This window comes from Aegilops tauschii, chromosome 6 (assembly GCF_002575655.3).
Source record: "Aegilops tauschii subsp. strangulata cultivar AL8/78 chromosome 6, Aet v6.0, whole genome shotgun sequence".
NCBI lineage: Eukaryota > Viridiplantae > Streptophyta > Magnoliopsida > Poales > Poaceae > Aegilops > Aegilops tauschii.
Window position 1 is genome coordinate 94257523 of NC_053040.3, and position 18195 is coordinate 94275717.

Below are 18195 nucleotides of genomic sequence, written 5' to 3' on the forward strand. Positions count from 1 at the left end.
GAGGCCTGGTTAAGGGCATTAATCCCGGTTCACTCACGAACCAGGACCAAAGGGTGTATCAGTCCCGGTTCGTGAGGATAGGGCGCCGGCCGGGCCTCGGGGGCCATTGGTCCCGGTTCGTCTGACCCCTTTGGTCCCGGTTCTAGACACGAACCGGGACCAATGAGTCTTGCTCCTCGCCCAGCACCTTTAGTCCCGGTTGGTGGCTGGAACCGGGACCAAAGGTTGTCCCTTAGTCCAGGTTGGTGGCTGGAACCGGGGCCAAAGGTTGTCCCTTAGTCTCGGTTTTAGCCACAAACCAGGACTAAAGAGAGGCCTATATGTACCCCCGCCCCTGCTTGCGAGCAGAGCCACTGCTCTGCTTTTTTTGGCCGGCCGTGAGAGAGATTTGTGGTGCTCTAGCTCACCTCCTATGCACATGAGGTGTTCGATGAAATGCCCGAGCCACACTTAAGCTTTCTCCTCTCGAAGCTCCTTGTCCAAGCTCCATTTTCCTCAGGATCTCTCTACGTTTGGCGGTTCGTCCTGTCTCGTCCCCGTCCTCACCGCCATTGATCGCCCGCGCCGATCTCGTCACGGGCACCACCATGGTGAGCCTCTTGTTCTTATCTTCTTTCTAAAAGAAAAAAAATTCTTACTTGTATGATTTAGATAGATACTTGTATAATTTTCTTACTTTTCTTACTATTTGTTATTATATAGTGCGATGGTTTTGGTATCCGCCTCCGTCGGCCCTTGCCCTTTCTATGATTCTGATGTGGTATATATTATCTTTTATAACTATTTGTTTCATTTAGTCTTTATGACAATTATGCCGACCAACGTGACATAAATGTTTTTATCTAGGAGGTATGTGAACCGGAAATTCCAACCGACCCTATTGTCGAGAGGTTAAATTTAGTTGAAAAAGAAAACAATTACTTGAAGAAAAAAATAAAAATAATTGAGGAGGAGAAGATGAGATTGGAGTTGTATGTTGCGGATGTCATCGATGATCACAAGGTCAAGATGGATGCAATGGCTTGAAGATTAGAAAGATTAGAAAATATGCCATTCATATTGAGGCTTGGTATCATTATGTCGTTGGATCAATTGTTACCTTAGTTCCGATTGTGATCACATTTGTTGTTGTACTGAAATATTTTACATAGTTTCAATGTATGGTTTAATTAGATGCTCTAGAGAGCTATATGTTGTTCAATGAGAACTATGTATGAACTTTATGTATTTATTTTTTCAGTAATAACATTTGATCACTACTGTACTTTGGTTTTAATGTGATGATGAACTTCTATTAATTTGGCCACTTCTCTATTCATGATGTTCTGTAATGATTTTTGACACACTTAATTATATATAATGGACGCAGATGAACCGGCAATGGATGTACGGTGACAGACGCACCTCCGAGTACATTAAGGGCGTGCATAATTTTCTCGAAGTGGCTGAGGCAAACAAGCAGAATGGTTTTTGTGTTGTCCAGGTCCTATCTGTGAGAATACGAAGTCTTACTCTGACTCAAAAAACCTTCACATCCACCTGCTTGAGAAGGGTTTCATGCCACACTATAATGTTTGGACCAAGCACGGAGAAAGAGGGGTTATGATGGAAGACAACGAAGAAAAAGAGGATGGTGACAACTATCTGCCCCCTGAATACGGTGTTGCTGCAACGGGGGAAGCTGAAGATCAAGAGGAACTAGACGATGTGCCCGATGATGATCTTCGCCGGGTCATTGTTGATGCAAAGAGACAACGCCAAAGTGAAAGGAGAAGTTGAAGTTCGATCGCATGTTAGAGGATCACAAAAAGGGTTGTACCCCAATTGCGAAACCCCTAAATTAACCCTCCAACCCCCCCCCCCCCTTCCAAGAAAAACTCCAACGCCTGTGAGCTACTGACGCGTGGTTGCCTTTTGGTCCCGGTTGGTGTTACCAACCGGGACTAAAGGTGCTCCTGCCTGGGCGCCCTGCAGCGGCCACGTGAAGCCCCTTCTGTCCCGGTTCATAAGCAAACCGCGACTAAATTTTTTGGGATTTAGTCCCGACCCTTTTGTCCCGGTTCCAGAACCGGGTCTAAAGGCCCTCTGGAACTGGGACTAGTTCCCTGTTTTCTACTAGTGACACACAAATAAATTTTCTACATTATTTTCACTTCAAAACTTTTCTATGTTGAATACGCACCTTTGGAGGCCCCATGCTCAAATTTGGCCACTTTTGAGTTGGTTTGCTATTTTGATGCACGTTTCCTGGCCACTAAAAAGGGAAAAAAGCTCTTCAATTCCAAATAATGTGCAAACCAGACCATAATGGGATGAAACTTGGCTTGGTGTCTTCATATGACCCCTGTAGGTTGTGGTAAAAATTTAAGAGTGTTACGGCAAAAGCTTAATGCAGCTCGTGTACAAACTGAACACCCTCCAGCAAAGTGTTAGTATTTCGAACAGAGACCACCGCCTTCCATGCACAACCCAATTTTTCTACATTATTTCTACTTAAAACATTTTCTATGTATTACACACCTTTGGAGGTATGCTCAAAATTTTATCACTTTTTGAGTTGGTTTGTTATTTCTTAAGCATTAACTAGTTTTTTTCAGTCATTAAAAAGAGAAAAAGCTCTTTGGGTCCAAATAACTTGCAAACTAGTCCTGAATGAGATGAAAATTGGCATGGTGTCCTCATATGACCCTTGTAGGGCGTGGTAAAATTTTTAGAGCATTACGACAAGAACTTGATCAGTGTACAAACTGAACACTCTTCGACGAAGTGTTAGGGTTTACACAACTTAATTTTTTTACATTATTTACAGTCCAAACTTTTCTTTGTTTATTACACACCTTTGGAGGTCCCATGGTAAAATTAGGCTATTTTTCACTTGGTTTGCTATTTTCGAAGTATTAACTGATTTTCTAGCCATTAAAAAGGGCAAACAACTCTTGGGTTCCAAATAATGTGCAAACTAGCTCAGAATGTGATGCAACTTGGCATGGTGTCTTCGTGTGACCCTTGTAGGGTGTGGTAAAAATTGGAGACCGTTAGGGCAAAAACTTGATGCAACTCGTGTGCAAACTGGCACTCTCTCACCAAGCCTCAGGGTTTCAAGCGGAGGCCGCCGCCGTTCACACAACTCATCTTTTTTTACATCATTTCCCCTTTAAACTTTTTTCTATGTTTAATACACACCTTTGGAGGCCCCATGCTCAAATTTGACCATTCTTTTAGTTGGTTTGCTATTTTCGAAGCATTAACTGATTTCCGGGCATTAAAAAGGGCAAAAAGCTCTTGGGTTCCAAATAACATGCAAACTAGCTAATAGGATGAAACTTGGCATGGTGTATTCATATGACCCTTGTAGGGTGTGGTAAAAGTTTGACAGCATCATAGCAAAAACTTGATGCACCTCATGTACAAATTGAACACTCTCTGAAGAAGTGTCAGGGTTTCGAACGAAGACCGCCGTCTCCACACACAAGTTTTTTCTACATCATTTTCACTTCAAATCTTTTCTATATTTAATACACAACTTTGGAGGTCCCATGCTCAAATGTGAACACTTTTTGAGTTGGTTTATTATTTTCGAAGCATTAACTAATTTTCTGGCCATTAAATAGGGTAAAAAGCTCTTGGTTCCAAATGACGTGCAAACTAACCCAGAATGAGGTGAAAATTGGCACACAGTCTTCATGTGACCCTTGTAGGGTGTGGTAACAATTTGAGAGCATTACGACAAAAAATTAATGCACCTCATTTACAAATTGAACAGTGTTTAGCGAATGGAAGCAGTCGCCTTCAACATAAAACTCTATTTTAAAGCTTTTCCCCTTTAAACTTTTTCTATGTTGAATATGCACCACTGAAAGCGCCGTGCTCAAGTTTGGACTAGTGTGCGTTAGTAAACATGATATGTTAAGCACTTCCCTTCATATGAAGGCCCGTGGCGGGCGGAAACTATTGCCCGCCACTGCTAATTTGGGGAAATTTTGGAAACATTGGGCACAGGTTAGCAAAATATTGTAATGGCGGGCTATAAAACTTCCCCACCACAGGTACGTCAAGAACTAGTGGTAGGCGCCATAAAATACTCGCCACTGTTGTTTCTGTTCCATAGCTAATCTTGTGAAAACTTAGGAGTAGCGGGTCAAAAAAAGTACCCGCCATTGCCGAGCCTTTAGCACTGGCCTGCACTTTTTTCCACCCACCACTAGAATTTTTCAAAAAGAGTTGTGGCGGATTTCAATCATTGTTCGCCAGTAACCTAAGCTCAACTATAAGCCTTTAACCAGTACTACCTCTGTCTAGGTGAATAAGTCATTCGCATAGTTCTAGGTCATCGATTTGAGCAATTAAATATATGTTATATGTCATGAAAAGTATATCACTGGATTTCTACACAGATGTAGTTTTTAAATATATATTTTTTGTCACGTATAATACATATTTAGATAGTTGAATCGTCGACCTAGAACTACGCGAATGACTTATTCACCGAGACGGAGGTAGTAGTACTTTATTCTTTACCGTTGCCAGATTTATTAGCCTACAAGAGTACCATGATTCTAGCTTGTCTTAAACTTATTTTTGAATGTTCATCATATGAAAACTATTAGAATTAAATAGTTATCAAACATGAGTAATAAGGAAAGAGAGTATACTGGTACTCTCTCTCTCTCTCAGTTTAGGCGTGCGCGTATTCCTAGGTCGTCAATTTTACCAACCTAATACAAGTCATATATTACAAAAAATATACCAATATAAACTTCAGATGTTCTATTTTTAAAAGGTATAATTTTTGTGTTATATAGTTTATATTAGTGTGATAAAATTGACAACCTAGGTATACGCGTAGGACTTGTAAACTGAAACGGAGGGAGTATCACACATCATACTAGTATGATACTGTATCATATTAAATGAGGTGCTAAAATGAGTAATGTAGAATAATAAATAAGGTTATGTAGGATACTAATTGATGTTATTATAGACTACAGAGTTATATATATTATCGTATGCATGATACTGGTTAGAGTTGAAACCTAGTTTTCTTGTAACTAGCCTCTTGGCAGATTCTGTCGGAGCTTTTGTTGAATAAAACTCCCCGTATTTCCCGTCAAAAAAAAATTGCCGCAATCTTGATTTTAGTTTTTTCTTCTTCTTCTTTATTACAACAAGTGTGAAAAAGCGTGGAGCGGGACAAAAAGCATCGTCTTCTTGCTTGAATCACCCAACCGTGCCCACAAGCATAGAGATGCTCTCCAATGCCTTGGTTGGAGTTGTTAATCTTGACGCGCTGATCTATAAGAGTACTATACTAATTAAATAAATTTGAAAAATGATTCTTGTAACTCCCAATACAGTGTACAGGCTGTTCTGAGTAAACTAAGGGCAAAGCACCCGCGAATCTCGAGGAAAACCTTACAGATGGGTATTTTTACAGGATTCCAGTAGTATAGATAGCACCGTTGAGTTAGCTAGCTCTCTTCACCAACCTTTGCTTACTCGTCGCACGCACACAAACGCAGCTAGCTAGCTACTGAGCAGAGAGAGGAAGGAGACTAAGCTCGAGATGGCAGCAGAAATCGTGAGCGCGACGACGGGTGTGATTAACCCCCTCATCGGCAAGCTCACTGAGCTGCTTGGTGAGGAGTACAGAAAGCTCACGGGGGTGAGAAAGCAAGCCATGTTTCTCAAGGATGAGCTCAGCACCATGAAAGCTCTCCTTGACGAGCTAGAGCTTGTAGATAAGCTTGATCCTTTGGCTAAGGACTGGCGGGATCATGTCAGGGAGATGTCCTATGACATGGAGAATTGCATCGACGACTTCATGCATGATCTTGAAGGCGCTGATGGCAAGAAAGGCTTTGTCAGGAAGATGGCCCAGCGTCTTAGGAGGCTGGGGAGGCGTCATCAGATTGCCAACCAGATCGAGGAGCTCAAGATTCGTGCAGTCGAGGAAAATGCCCGACGCGAGAGGTACAAGATTGATGATTCCATACATTCAAGTTCAACTGTTGTTGCTGTAGATCCCCGGGTGTCGGCAATCTATGAGGAGGCAGCAAACCTCGTAGGCATTGATGGCCCAAGAGAAGAGCTTGTCAGCTGGTTGACTAATAGCGAGAGAAAGCTTAAAGTGGTGTCCATTGTGGGCTTTGGTGGCTTGGGTAAAACTACACTTGCCAAACAAGTGTATGAAAAGATTGGAGGGCAATTTGAGTGCAAGGCATTTATTTCAGTCTCACAGAGGCCTGACATGGCAAGTCTTCTCAACGGTCTACGATCCAACCTTGGACTTGGACTAGGGGAGGACTCTCGTGCTCACGAGGTGCCATACATCATAGACCGTCTCAGAGAATATCTCACACATAAGAGGTAACTATTTACTTTGATCTGATAATTAGATGTACACTTTTGTATGATCTAACTCTGTATAATGGCTTTGTGAATAACTAGGGTTATACGTTTGATTTTAATATGTTGCCTATTATTATAAACATATCACCATTCATCTTGCTTTTGGCATGGTTTAGTAGTTTTCTTAGCATGTTTGAACAATGAGGTCTAATCTTGACTCATAATATTGCATCAAGATAATACAATCAAATAACCGCACAAACAACCTCTACATAGTTAGAATGCACGTGCGCACACACATGAAAAAACAACAACGGGTAGAAAAGTTAAGCCAGACTGCAGAAGAAGATACAAATAAGTTAAACAACTGTCAATGCGGCCACCCATGTGGGTTTAAAACATCCCAGGTCACCTGCTACGCACCATCTTAAATGGCTGTCAGTGTCCCCGTGGAGGTAGAGTAGAGAAGAATAGAACCAATGCGCATATTGGTAGATAACCTGCTGCTGAGAGGAGTTTTACCCTTCAAAACTAAATAATTGGTAAACTAAATCAGTCACATACATAGCCAAGGAGACCACATCAAGGCTGACGCACCCAACCCTTATGATCGTGCTAAGCTTGTGGGGTATACCATCAAGCCAGTTACCAAACATGTTGGCGGTACGAGGTTGATAGAAATTAGACAATACTTGGATAAACAAATGGAGTTTGAAGAGTATATACACAATCAACTCTGATGTTGTACATGTAGAAAAAAGTCTAAAGTTGTACAATATACAAAAACTTCCGTCATACAATTTATGGTACAATGGAGTAAAGTTGCACTGTATCATTCTAAAGTTTGTGTCGGTAGTTTGTAAGTACATGTGTTTGCATATAAATAACTGTCAAAAATCAGGCGAAGTTATACACTCTTAGTATTGTAAAATCGATGGCATCAACTCCCTTGCCCAAGGTATCGACCTAATTAATTAAGTACCCTTCTATTTTAGGTCTTGGTTTTAGAATTTGATGTGCAATTAATTGGATGTATCATTCGTGTTTTTTGGGGTTCAAAACAGCGCAATTTAAAGTGTCATATCTTTTCTAATAAAGGTAGCAACAGAGTTTTGCAAGGATAAGATGCATTTTCTAAATATTCCAAAAGTCAAGAAGTCAATGCCCACAAACAATATTGTATTGAAATCAATACCACATCATGATTACAAGTAATTTGTCTGGACTCTTATCCCTCAGTATTAATTGGTTCTTCTTTTTTCATCCACTCAAATTTCTTCCAAAGAATGCTTTGTTTTTCATGTGATGCACTCAACCTAAACTTTGTTCAAATTCAAGCTTGTAGAATTGGGGTGGACAAGACACTGCAATAACACATTTTCCATGTTCTTGTGTATTTTAGAATCATGTGAATCAAATAGGCCCTGAAGGAGATGGTACTCAATTTTAAATATATAATAGCATCGAAGTATTTATGTATGTTATGATAATATAATTTCTAATTAAATTACTTCATGAAGATGCTTTCCTTTTTTATGACTTTCTGCCCCATTTCTGCTTTTCTTTTAAACTGTTAAATTAATTCGCAACCACATATTAATGTACTTGCTAGCCCGAATAATGTAGGAACTGAAGATTCATGCTTTTTGTAGGAAATTCTGCCATATTTTTATTTTCTAGGAAATTTTAAAATACATGTTCTCGTCGATTCATCTCTTTAGACCCATCTCTGCAATATCTTGTACTAGTGTAGAGTTTTTTTTTTCTATAATAGACTAATAGATGTGGATATTTAGCCTATCAAAATTCTTATATGTCCTCCTTAGTACCCTCATTAATTAGTGACAAAACGTATGCGCACTTCACATGATGAGCCCAAAATAAGGAATTAAAATGGAGTATATTGATATTATTTTCATTGCCGGCATATCACTTTTCTTATATTGTATTGAGTTTTAACATGTCACACATTTTATTAAGGTTGGATGTTATATAAACGTGCCAAACTAGTGTATATCTACAACCTATAATAATTTGCCCAATATGTATCTTATTATCATTTGTTGATGTTAGCTCATATCTGCAACTTTTATAGTATTTGAGTTTAATGTATGTAACATAAGTGAATATTTCAACAGGTACCTTATTGTAGTTGATGACTTGTGGGATCAATCTGCATGGAATATTCTCCGATGTGTCTTTGCAGAAGGTGGTAATGGTAATACAGTAATTGTAACCACAAGAGTGGATGATGTCGCTTGGAGGGCATCTCATGAGCACCATGGACACATTTATAGAATGAAGCCTCTCAACGATGAAGACTCAAAAAGGTTATTCTTTGGTAGAGTGTTCAGATCGGAAGATAGTTGTGCACCCCAATATGAAGAAGTTTCAACCCAAATTTTGAAGAAGTGTGGTGGACTGCCACTTGCAATTATAACTATAGCTAGCTTATTGGCTAGTCGTCAAGCAAAATCAAGGAGTGATTGGGAGAGCATAATGAAGTCTCTGGGCACCAATTTTGCTGCAGATCCCACCCTTGAAGGGATGAAGAATATATTAAACCTTAGCTACATGCATCTACCTCCTCGTCTCCGGGCATGTTTCCTATATCTTGGTTTGTATCCAGAGGACCGTGAGATTGAGAGGGATGATTTGGCTCGACAGTGGGTAGCCGAAGGCTTTGTCAGTAGTGTTCCCGAGCTAGATTTGGAAGACGTTGCTAAGAGTTATTTCAATGAGCTTATCAATAGAAGTATGATTCAGCCTGCCAAAACCATATATGGAGAGGTGCTCTCTTGCAGAGTACATGACATGATCCTGGATTTGATCTTGGGCAAGTGTGCAGAAGAAAATTTTATGCATACAGCACACAGTCATGGAGAAATGGAAAAGATGCATAGTTGCAAGTACAAAGTCCGCCGATTATCTCTGAACTTGAGCACAGGTGGCGCAACACCAGGGTCGACTCTTGCTACTGGCCTGTCACAAGTCCGATCATTTGCACAGTTTGGAGAGTCCATATATGCACCTCTTCTTGAGTCTTTTAAGCATGTCCGGGTGCTGGTATTTGACGTGCCAGGTGAGAGAAGCAAGCTAGGTGCAATCTGCCACTTGTTTCAGCTGAGGTATTTGAAGGTTTCAGCAGACAGCGTAGAGCTTCCAGCAGAGATTCGAGGGCTTGTGCACCTGAAGACACTGGAGATGAACTGCAGATCTGAATCAATAATCAGTTCAGATATAGTCCACCTGCCCGATTTGTTCCATCTGCTCCTTCCATACAACACAGGGCTGCCTGAAGGGATCCGGAACATGACATCAATCCGCACCCTACATTGTTTAAACATGGGGGAGAGCTCGGTGGAGGATATTACAGGTCTGGGCGAGCTGACCAATCTGAGGGATCTAATCCTATCCACGTCGGACTCTTTGACGGTGGAGGGGGTTGATGCTCTGGTCTCGTCTATTGGGAAGCTCCGAGACCTTAGGCAACTCTGCCTCGATTGCCGTCTTAACGGCTATAAGGACCAGCTGGACTCGTTGCCTGATCCTCCTTCCCGTCTCGAGGCGCTCGATCTGAAAGACTGGCTGTTCTATGTAGTTCCCAAATGGATCGGTGGTCTCCGTTATCTCAGGTGGCTCCGTCTGACCGTTGCTGACTTGTCGACTCATGAGCTGCGTATTCTTGGAGAGCTGCCCTCTCTTGTTCATGCCAATCTCACCGTTTTATGTATCCGCGAAGACAAGATCGTGGTTGGCTCAGGGTCATTCCCGGTTCTGGAGGGCATTTCCATTGATTCTGATGAGGGAGATGTAGCAGCTTACCTGAGATTCGAGGCAGGAGCTATGCCCAGTCTACGAGCACTCGGTATCGGATTCGCAGTGCAATACTGGGGCGGCTGTACACCGGACGGCATGGAGCACCTTCTAGGCCTGGAGCAAGTCAACGTAGATCTCAACATCACGCGCACCACGAAACATGGACAATGGAAACAAGTGGCACCCGATGTCTCCTCCGCGTACAGGAAGGCACTGGAGGTGCACCCGAGACGTCCTACCTTTGAGTTCGGGAGGTAGTTTTTTTCTTTTTTACATTTTTTTTTGTGTATTATACTTAAGCACTTCAAAATCTTATTGTGTGTATTAGCGATTTTGTAGTTAAGCTTCTTTGGCAACAACCTGATGCACTCTCTCTTTTTTTGCTTGTAATCTTTCTTTTTCTGAAATCGAGGCAAATGTTTTGCCTCATTTGTTAATTAAGAAAGAGGGTTTACAGACTTATTGCTCAACAGACGAGCACAAAGACTTCAAACATACAAAGGGGAAAAAAATAATCACTCCCTCCCGGCATCATATTACTCAAGTGTTTTGCTCATGCGAAGACCCAAATTTTAGCCTCCTCCTTGATAAGCTTCAGATTGAACGTTGGCATTGATTTCTGAGGCACTCTCGATCAGATTGTATGTAGTACTCAGTGAACCTGTTTGATAAACAGGAGTATTACTTTCGACCGTGTCATCATAAGCATGCCGCCAGATTTCGCACAAGGAAAAAAGAAAACACCTGCATAACGGTTTGATAAACAGGAGGCTCCTAGACCTAGTTCACGGTCACCCACACAACCGTAGACCGTGTCATCATAAGCGTGCTTCAGAACAGCTTATTGTTCGATTTGTGCTGCAATCGCTAACACTGTTGTGTTGTATGTTTTTTTAACACGGTACAATCGCAGAGGATAGCCCAATCGTAGCCGCCAACGCGGAAGGTCCCAGAGGTGAGCCCACTCCTTACTTGGACCAGGGAGTGGCCGACGACCTTAAATAGGTGCTCGCCTGTGTGGACGACCACCGTTGAGGAGGTCTTGCAGATTACCATGGCCGCTGACGCTGATGTCATGATTAAGAGGTTTGCAGAAAAGAAACCGCATGTATCGATCTCATTTTTTGGGACTGTTTACCTGACATCCGATTGAAAACTAATTGGTTTTCAATCAGATTTTCCAACCAATTGAAATATGACAGTTGCACGTCCTTGTCCGCTGTAAATCTGCTTGTCTTTGTCCACTGTATAGGTGAGCGTCCCTCTCTAGCATTACTCTCCCAGTAGACCTTCAGAAACCTGTGCAACAGAAACAGTAGACCTTCATGTAAAATTGGGTCAAAACACATGTAGATTGCCACTGTTCATCAGTACTACTGTCAAAAAGGTTGTTGGAAATCTAAAATTACTGCACAAGAATGCAGATTACTATATGGGTCATGAGCTAAAATAGTGAAAAGGGCAGAATCTACACAAAAATCTGATAATTGCTCAAACAGCAGCACTGTACATCCCAACTGTAAAAGAGGCTACCTACAAACAGGAGCACATGATCAAGCATGTATTACAGTACACATAGAATCTGAGTTTTTTAGCTGGCAAAACATTGTTTTAGCATGCTGCAAATCAAGAACATAAGGACTGGAAAATGTTCAAATTACTATACCCTACAGATGAGAAAACAGAGGAGAACACGCTGTAAACTGTGCAGCATAACACTGTAAAAAAGGGCTAAGCAAAATAGTAAATCAACCTGGAAAAATTTCATGACCTAACATATAGAGACATGAATAATAAATTACTGTACCCTACAAAGGAGAATACACTGTAAAACTGTGCAACAATTCACTGTAATCAACATACATAGACATAAATAAACAGAGTACTTTCACCTGAAGCTGTCAACCATGCTGGAAACTGGCTATTAGCCAACATACATAGACATGAACAAATATATTACTGTAACCTGGAAGCTATAATAGCACATATATTCATTGTGACCTTGCTATCTACAAACTATAATTAATAAAGTTTGGCACTGTAGAATGTTCAACTTACTGTGACCTATAGGGTGTGTTTGGTTGAGCCTACCTTTGCCCCACCAAATATTTGGCTAGCCGAAATAGTGATCAAGATTTTGTGTGCCCATGAGTTGGCCAACTTTAGCTAAAAATGAACTAGAGTTGGTAAGGAGCCGTTGGCATGCCAAAATGTTGGTAACCATCTAAACCGAGACCAAAGTTTTGGTCATAGCCACAAAATTGGTAAGGTACACGTTGGCTACAAACCAAACATACCCTATTAGTTCAAATTACTAAAATGATGAACTACTTCCAAACAAACATCCAAACTGGCATAAAACAACAGAACCATGCACTACTGTTGAGCAAAAGGATCATTCATCCAAGTATAAACAATCCTGGCTACTTTTAATTGGCAAATGTACAGCTTCATGCAGTTGAAGCAAGCATTCAGGAAGAGGAGCTATACCTACAAGATGAAGAAGATGCATTCCTTAATGTACGGCCAATAATTGTCTTACTTCTCCTGAAAAAGAAAACCAATCTCAGTTGTGATGTATCTAACTGTTTTTCTTTTTCTTTTTGCTACCTAGCAACTGGATAAGGGTATTCGACAAAAAATAACAACATTGTCCCAGATTACACAGTTGCCAAAAATAACTAACACCAACCTCCAAAAGGTAAAAAAGAATTGAACTGGTACGGTAAGAGACTAAAATTTGCAGTCCCAACATTACGATCTGAAGGGGATATCTCCAAAAATATCGACACATTCATAAGTACACAGCACACACACCCTCTCAGCTTAGCGACTACTCCGTACATTACAGCGATATGTTACAAGCACAAAAACCTATCCCAGTAGAACACTAATAGATATGGCAACTAATGAGGAAGAATTTTAATACTAATAGAGTACAATTGGTCAAAACTCAAATCTGTAACTGTCTGTGTTCGCGTTCATCCAACCAGATCTAGAAAAAATTATTCAAAGCGGGAGGAAGAGATGTAGAAACCACCCACCAAAGAACGCGAGACGACGGCCGACCAAATCTTCAATCACGCGGCGAGGGGGAGATCGGAATGGAAATCGCCATGGAGGGGTTGCTTCTGCTTGAACAGGGCAAGGAGAAGGGAAAGGGACAAGCAGATAGCGAGGAGAATAAGAAAAATTCAAAGGTGAAAATGACAGCGGCGCGTGGATTGACAGGTAGGCGGAAACTCGGTTGCGAGTAGGCGGAGCTTCATGGAAGTGATGCAAGTTCAGTGAAAACAGGCTAAACGGCACAGAAACATGTGTGCACAATTAACATTCGAGTGCTAGTTTTTCTCAAAAAGAAAAAAAAAACATTCGAGTGCTAGTCCCTCTCTCCTGATCATTTTGCTTCCGATGTTCGAAAGTACCCTTCTGCTCTCAGGTGCAAACGCGCCCGGGGAACTGCACTATCCTTCTCGTCATGGTCCTGGCACATGGTGCATTCGAAGCTATGCAACTAATCATAAAAAAAGGCAGCCCGGTGCACAAGCTATGTGACTAACCATACTGTGCAAAATTGTCGTGTTACACTGAGGATATTTTTCTGAATGCCTTCCATTCACAAGACACCAAGTCTCTAAGCTTAATACGTATATGCTAGTTTTCACAATAGACAACCCCCCCCCCCCCCCCCACCACCCACCCCCCACCCCCGCATTCTACATGCAAGGCTACATGGAGGGATATTAGATACTCCCTCCGTGCCAAAATTCTTGTCTTAAATTTATCTAAATACGGATGTATCAAGTCACATTTTAGCATTAGATACATCTGTATCTACACAAATCTAAGACAAGAATTTTGGGACGAAGGGAGTATATGTCTAGTGACTACTGCAGTTTGCTAATATAAGGTGGCTCACCACTATCCTTAATCAATGAAAGGTTGCTGAGTTTTCAAGAACCTTACACTCACCATCCTTATAAAGCTGGTATTTTGGACAATGGAAAGTTTGAAATTTAAATTTCACAATATTGTTCTATTATAGTATATTATAAACCTCCAAGAATATAATATTAAGAGAACATAATTTCCGAGGGTTTCTACACATACGGTTTACAATAAATTTAAAACGTACTCCCTCCATTCCTAAATATAAGTCTTTTAAGAGATTCCAATATGGACTACATACGAAGAAAAATGAGTGAATCTACACTCTAAACTACGTCTATATACATCCGTATGTAGTTTATATTGAAATCTCTAAGAAGACCTATATTTAGGAACGGAGGGAGTATATATGCAGTTGAAGTTTGAGAAAAAAACTGTTGACGTAATTACACGCATTCTACCACTCGATAAGATAGTTTGGAAGTTGGACTACGCTCCAATAGTGACGTGTGGTTAGTTTGGGACGAGGAAGTTACCGTTAACTACAATATGGTTCTATATCATCAAGAAGCTCTACAATGTGGTAATCAGGAGCTTCCGGCCAACGTCTCTCGCTTTCTCTAGACATATCTTACGAATACAGCAAGGGCTTGATATGAGTTCGTTTTTATTAGATATCTCCAACTCTTGATCTGGGTCTATCTGGATAATCATGATTATGGATGATCTCTGAGTTTTTCTTGTGTTACTCAGTAATGCTTTTGCAATGTGTAGGTTGTGCCATCTCCTGGGCTAGCTTTTTTTATTTTTATTTTGGAAAAGGAGAATAACCCCCGCCACTGCATAGAGTGATGCATGCAGCCATATTATTAAATAAAGTGCGGAGCATAGTCTGAGGTTCAAATCTGGCTCACAAACGGAGCACAACAAAAAGGAAAATAAAAATGCCACAGCCGGCGAAATACCAGCAGGCTACGATGCCTATACAACTAGCCTATTATTAGCTTGCCATCCAAATTGGTTAAAGATAACTCGTGCTACCATCTCCCAACGGTTACACCCAATAACCAAAAGCTCCCTGGAATCCGCATGAGTGAGTAACGACCACGTACGGATCCAAGCAGTGGCTCTGTAGATAACCTGCAAAAAGGTTGATAAAGTTTTTCCGGTTAAAGATCATGTCATGGGCTAGCTATTGATGGATTATGGATGGGCTTAGGCCCATATAAGACGATAATCCCTAATTAATCTCTAAGGCCCATGCATGTGTACGGCAAGTGGTGGAAAGTTTGGGAAGTTTAGTCCCATACTGCTACAGTAAGAAGAGTGATACCTCTTTATAAGGGCTGCTCTATCACTTGCTATTGGGAACTTGGGAATAGGAGCTGTACACGCGCGCTCCTCCTCCTCCGCCGCCCGCCTCGCCACTCCTCGCCTCCGCTATAAGAAATATGTCAACTTGTGACCTTCTGTCAGAGACTCTGAAAGAATTGATCATAGATCTACGACCATTTGAGACTAATTGGTCAAAAGCTGTTTGGGGGCTCCAAACCCTAAACTATATCGACCATTTTGGTCAGAAAGGTCGTAAGAAATGGTCATAAAGCAGACAGCACTGGTCCGCTGCCTTATTTCTAGCTGATCACGACCAATATAGATGGTCATAACCTTGTAAATTATGGTGGATTGCTATGACTAGGCGGCACCTCATCAGTTTTGCCTATATGTGTCATGTCCATGTGTCAATTTTTGCCCTAGATTGTGAATCAACCTATATTTCTGTCATTCTCAAAATTCCCAAAAAAATCTCATAAATTATTTGGGTCATATCTTCGTCAAATATGTAAAAATCCTTCCTTGCCTAGTTTGAAAATAATTCAACAATATTCATTTTCCTATTCTGTTCACAACAGTACTTTATGAAGGAAGTGCTATTTATATATTCTTGATTGCCCTCGAAATTTTTTGGCACTCTTTCCTATCCAAATCATTGCCTCATGACAAAATTCAGCTCCATTTGCCCAGTAAATATTCCTCTGCAAATTTCCAAAGTTTTTGTCCACCTAGAAGCATTGTGAAGGAAGTACCAATTTTATATATCCAAATGACATGAAATTTATACAGTTTCTTCATATGCCCAAATTATCACCCTCCTCCAAATTGCAGCTCAGTCAAATCATCTATGTGATCCCAGGTTCAATTTATATTTTATGGCCAGATTGGCACGTTGCAAAGCAAGTGTTACCTAGACCCCTCATATTACCCTCAAAATTTTTGGGCACTCTTTCATACCCAAATCATTGCCACATGATAATATTCAGCTCCATTTTCCTGGTAATTTTTTTCAGTAAATTTCCAAAGTTTCTATCTCGAGAGAAGCTTTGTGAAGTAAGTACTAGCTAGTCTTACCCAAATGATCTGAAAATTTACCAGGGCATGACCAAGTTTCTATGTAACTTACCTACACCAAATTTGAGCTCATTTCATTTATCCAATTTCTCTCGCTAATTTTCGCAAGTTTCTGTCCAGAGAAGAGCATTGTGAAGGAAGTACCACTTTGGCATGTCCAAATGGTATCAATTTTCTACAGTGCTTTCCTATGCCCAAATAACCATCATCCACCAAATTTCAGCTCAATCCATTCATTATTTTGAGCCCAGCTTCAACATTCATATTTTTGTCCAGTGTGGTACTCCCTCCGTCCGAAAATACTTGTCGAAGAAATGCATAAAAATGGATGTATCTAGAACTAAAATACGTCTAGATACATCCATTCCTTCGACAAGTATTTCCAGACGGAGGGAGTACTTTGCAAAGCAAGTACCACCTAGGCTCCTCCTTTTGAGCTGAAAATTTGTGAAGACAGTCTTCTTAGTAGGTGATCATCCTCAGCCAAAACTCATGCCCATTGGCCATGTGCATTTTCCGTACCGCTAATCAAACACTTGGCTGCTAATTCATGTTTGAGCATAGTTCGGTCTCCTCATGAGAATCTTATGTTGTAATTTTCTTCCTAGCACCTACCTGGGGAGTGCCTAACCCACTAGTCATTCCTAGGCCACCCAGAATGCATGGCAACGCCACAATCACGCGGTGACCACGCGGCGGGCATGCGAGTTTACGCGCTCTAGAGTTGGGGCCCTCGGCCACCGTCCAAACCTCGATGTATCGCCCCCAAACCATGTATTTCTGATAATAGATACTTTTGTACCTAGAAATAATTTTTGGGAAAAATAAATAGCAAACTACGAGGCAGCTGCAGTTCAGATTTGACCCGCTTCCTACTGAATCGACGGAAATTTGTCTTTTTCACCAGAGGTGGATCAAAACTTTTGACACCTAACCATTTGGTCAATTGTGAATTGAATATGGCCTAATATTTTAGAAAAATGATTTGGTCCAATTTTGCAACAATTATTTGGTAGGTTCTTCACAAAAAAAACCTCATTTTGGGCACTCGAAAAATGGAAAATGATTTTTTTGTCCAAAGAAAATGAAAACTTCCTTATTTAAAATAATTGCCGTATTACAAGTTTATTATTTTTCCAGGCAATTTGGTCACATATAATGACACAAATGCGAAGGTATTCCAATTTTTTATTTTTTTTGAATTTTGATGCCCATTTCAAAATGTGGTCAAAACGGCGGGCATGACCGTTCCTAGCCAGTGGTTGTATCTTGGAAAACTTTTGGTGTTTATCTGATTAAATAAATACTTATGTACCTAGAAATGATTTTTGGAAAAAATAAAGAGCAAACTATGAGGCAGCTGCAGTTCAAATTTGACCCGCGTCCTGATGAATCGGCGAAAATTTGTCTTTTTCACCAGAGGTGGATCAAATCTTTTGACACCAAAACATTTGGTCAATTGTGCATTAAATATGACCTAGTATTTTAGAAAATTGATTTGGTCCAATTTTGCAACAAATTTACGGTAGGTCCTTCACAAAAAAACTCATTTTAGGCACTCGAAAAGTGGAAAATTGATTTTTCGTCCAAAGAAAATGAAAACTCCTCGCTCGCGACCACCTCCTCGATGCCCTACTCCTCTACGGGCCGAGGTCCTTACCGGCGGCCTTGCCGAATAAAAATCCAGAGCTTCTTTATTCAGTATCACCGCCGCCGCCCCCAAAGTCAAGA

At 40.8% G+C, this 18195-nt stretch overlaps 1 protein-coding gene and 1 long non-coding RNA gene across 3 annotated transcripts; one reads left to right on the forward strand and one right to left on the reverse strand.

The window, feature by feature from the left end:
• The first annotated feature begins 5479 nt into the window (after positions 1 to 5479).
• LOC109781797 (disease resistance protein RGA5) lies at positions 5480 to 10612 on the forward strand. Its single transcript, XM_020340399.4, has 2 exons — positions 5480 to 6366; positions 8487 to 10612. Exons 1-2 carry the CDS (start codon positions 5564 to 5566, stop codon positions 10423 to 10425), a joined length of 2742 nt encoding a protein of 913 aa, XP_020195988.1. The 5' UTR covers positions 5480 to 5563; the 3' UTR covers positions 10426 to 10612.
• A 136-nt stretch (positions 10613 to 10748) lies between these two features.
• LOC109781798 (uncharacterized) lies at positions 10749 to 13504 on the reverse strand. 2 transcript variants are annotated; one of them, XR_012187258.1, is made up of 4 exons: positions 13212 to 13504; positions 12658 to 12714; positions 11306 to 11466; positions 10749 to 10828 (listed from the first exon to the last, which is right to left on the reverse strand). It is a non-coding gene; the product is annotated as an uncharacterized lncRNA (long non-coding RNA). The 2 variants fall into 2 exon arrangements; XR_002237390.4 differs by having other exon boundaries at positions 10912 to 11466.
• Positions 13505 to 18195: the final 4691 nt, after the last annotated feature.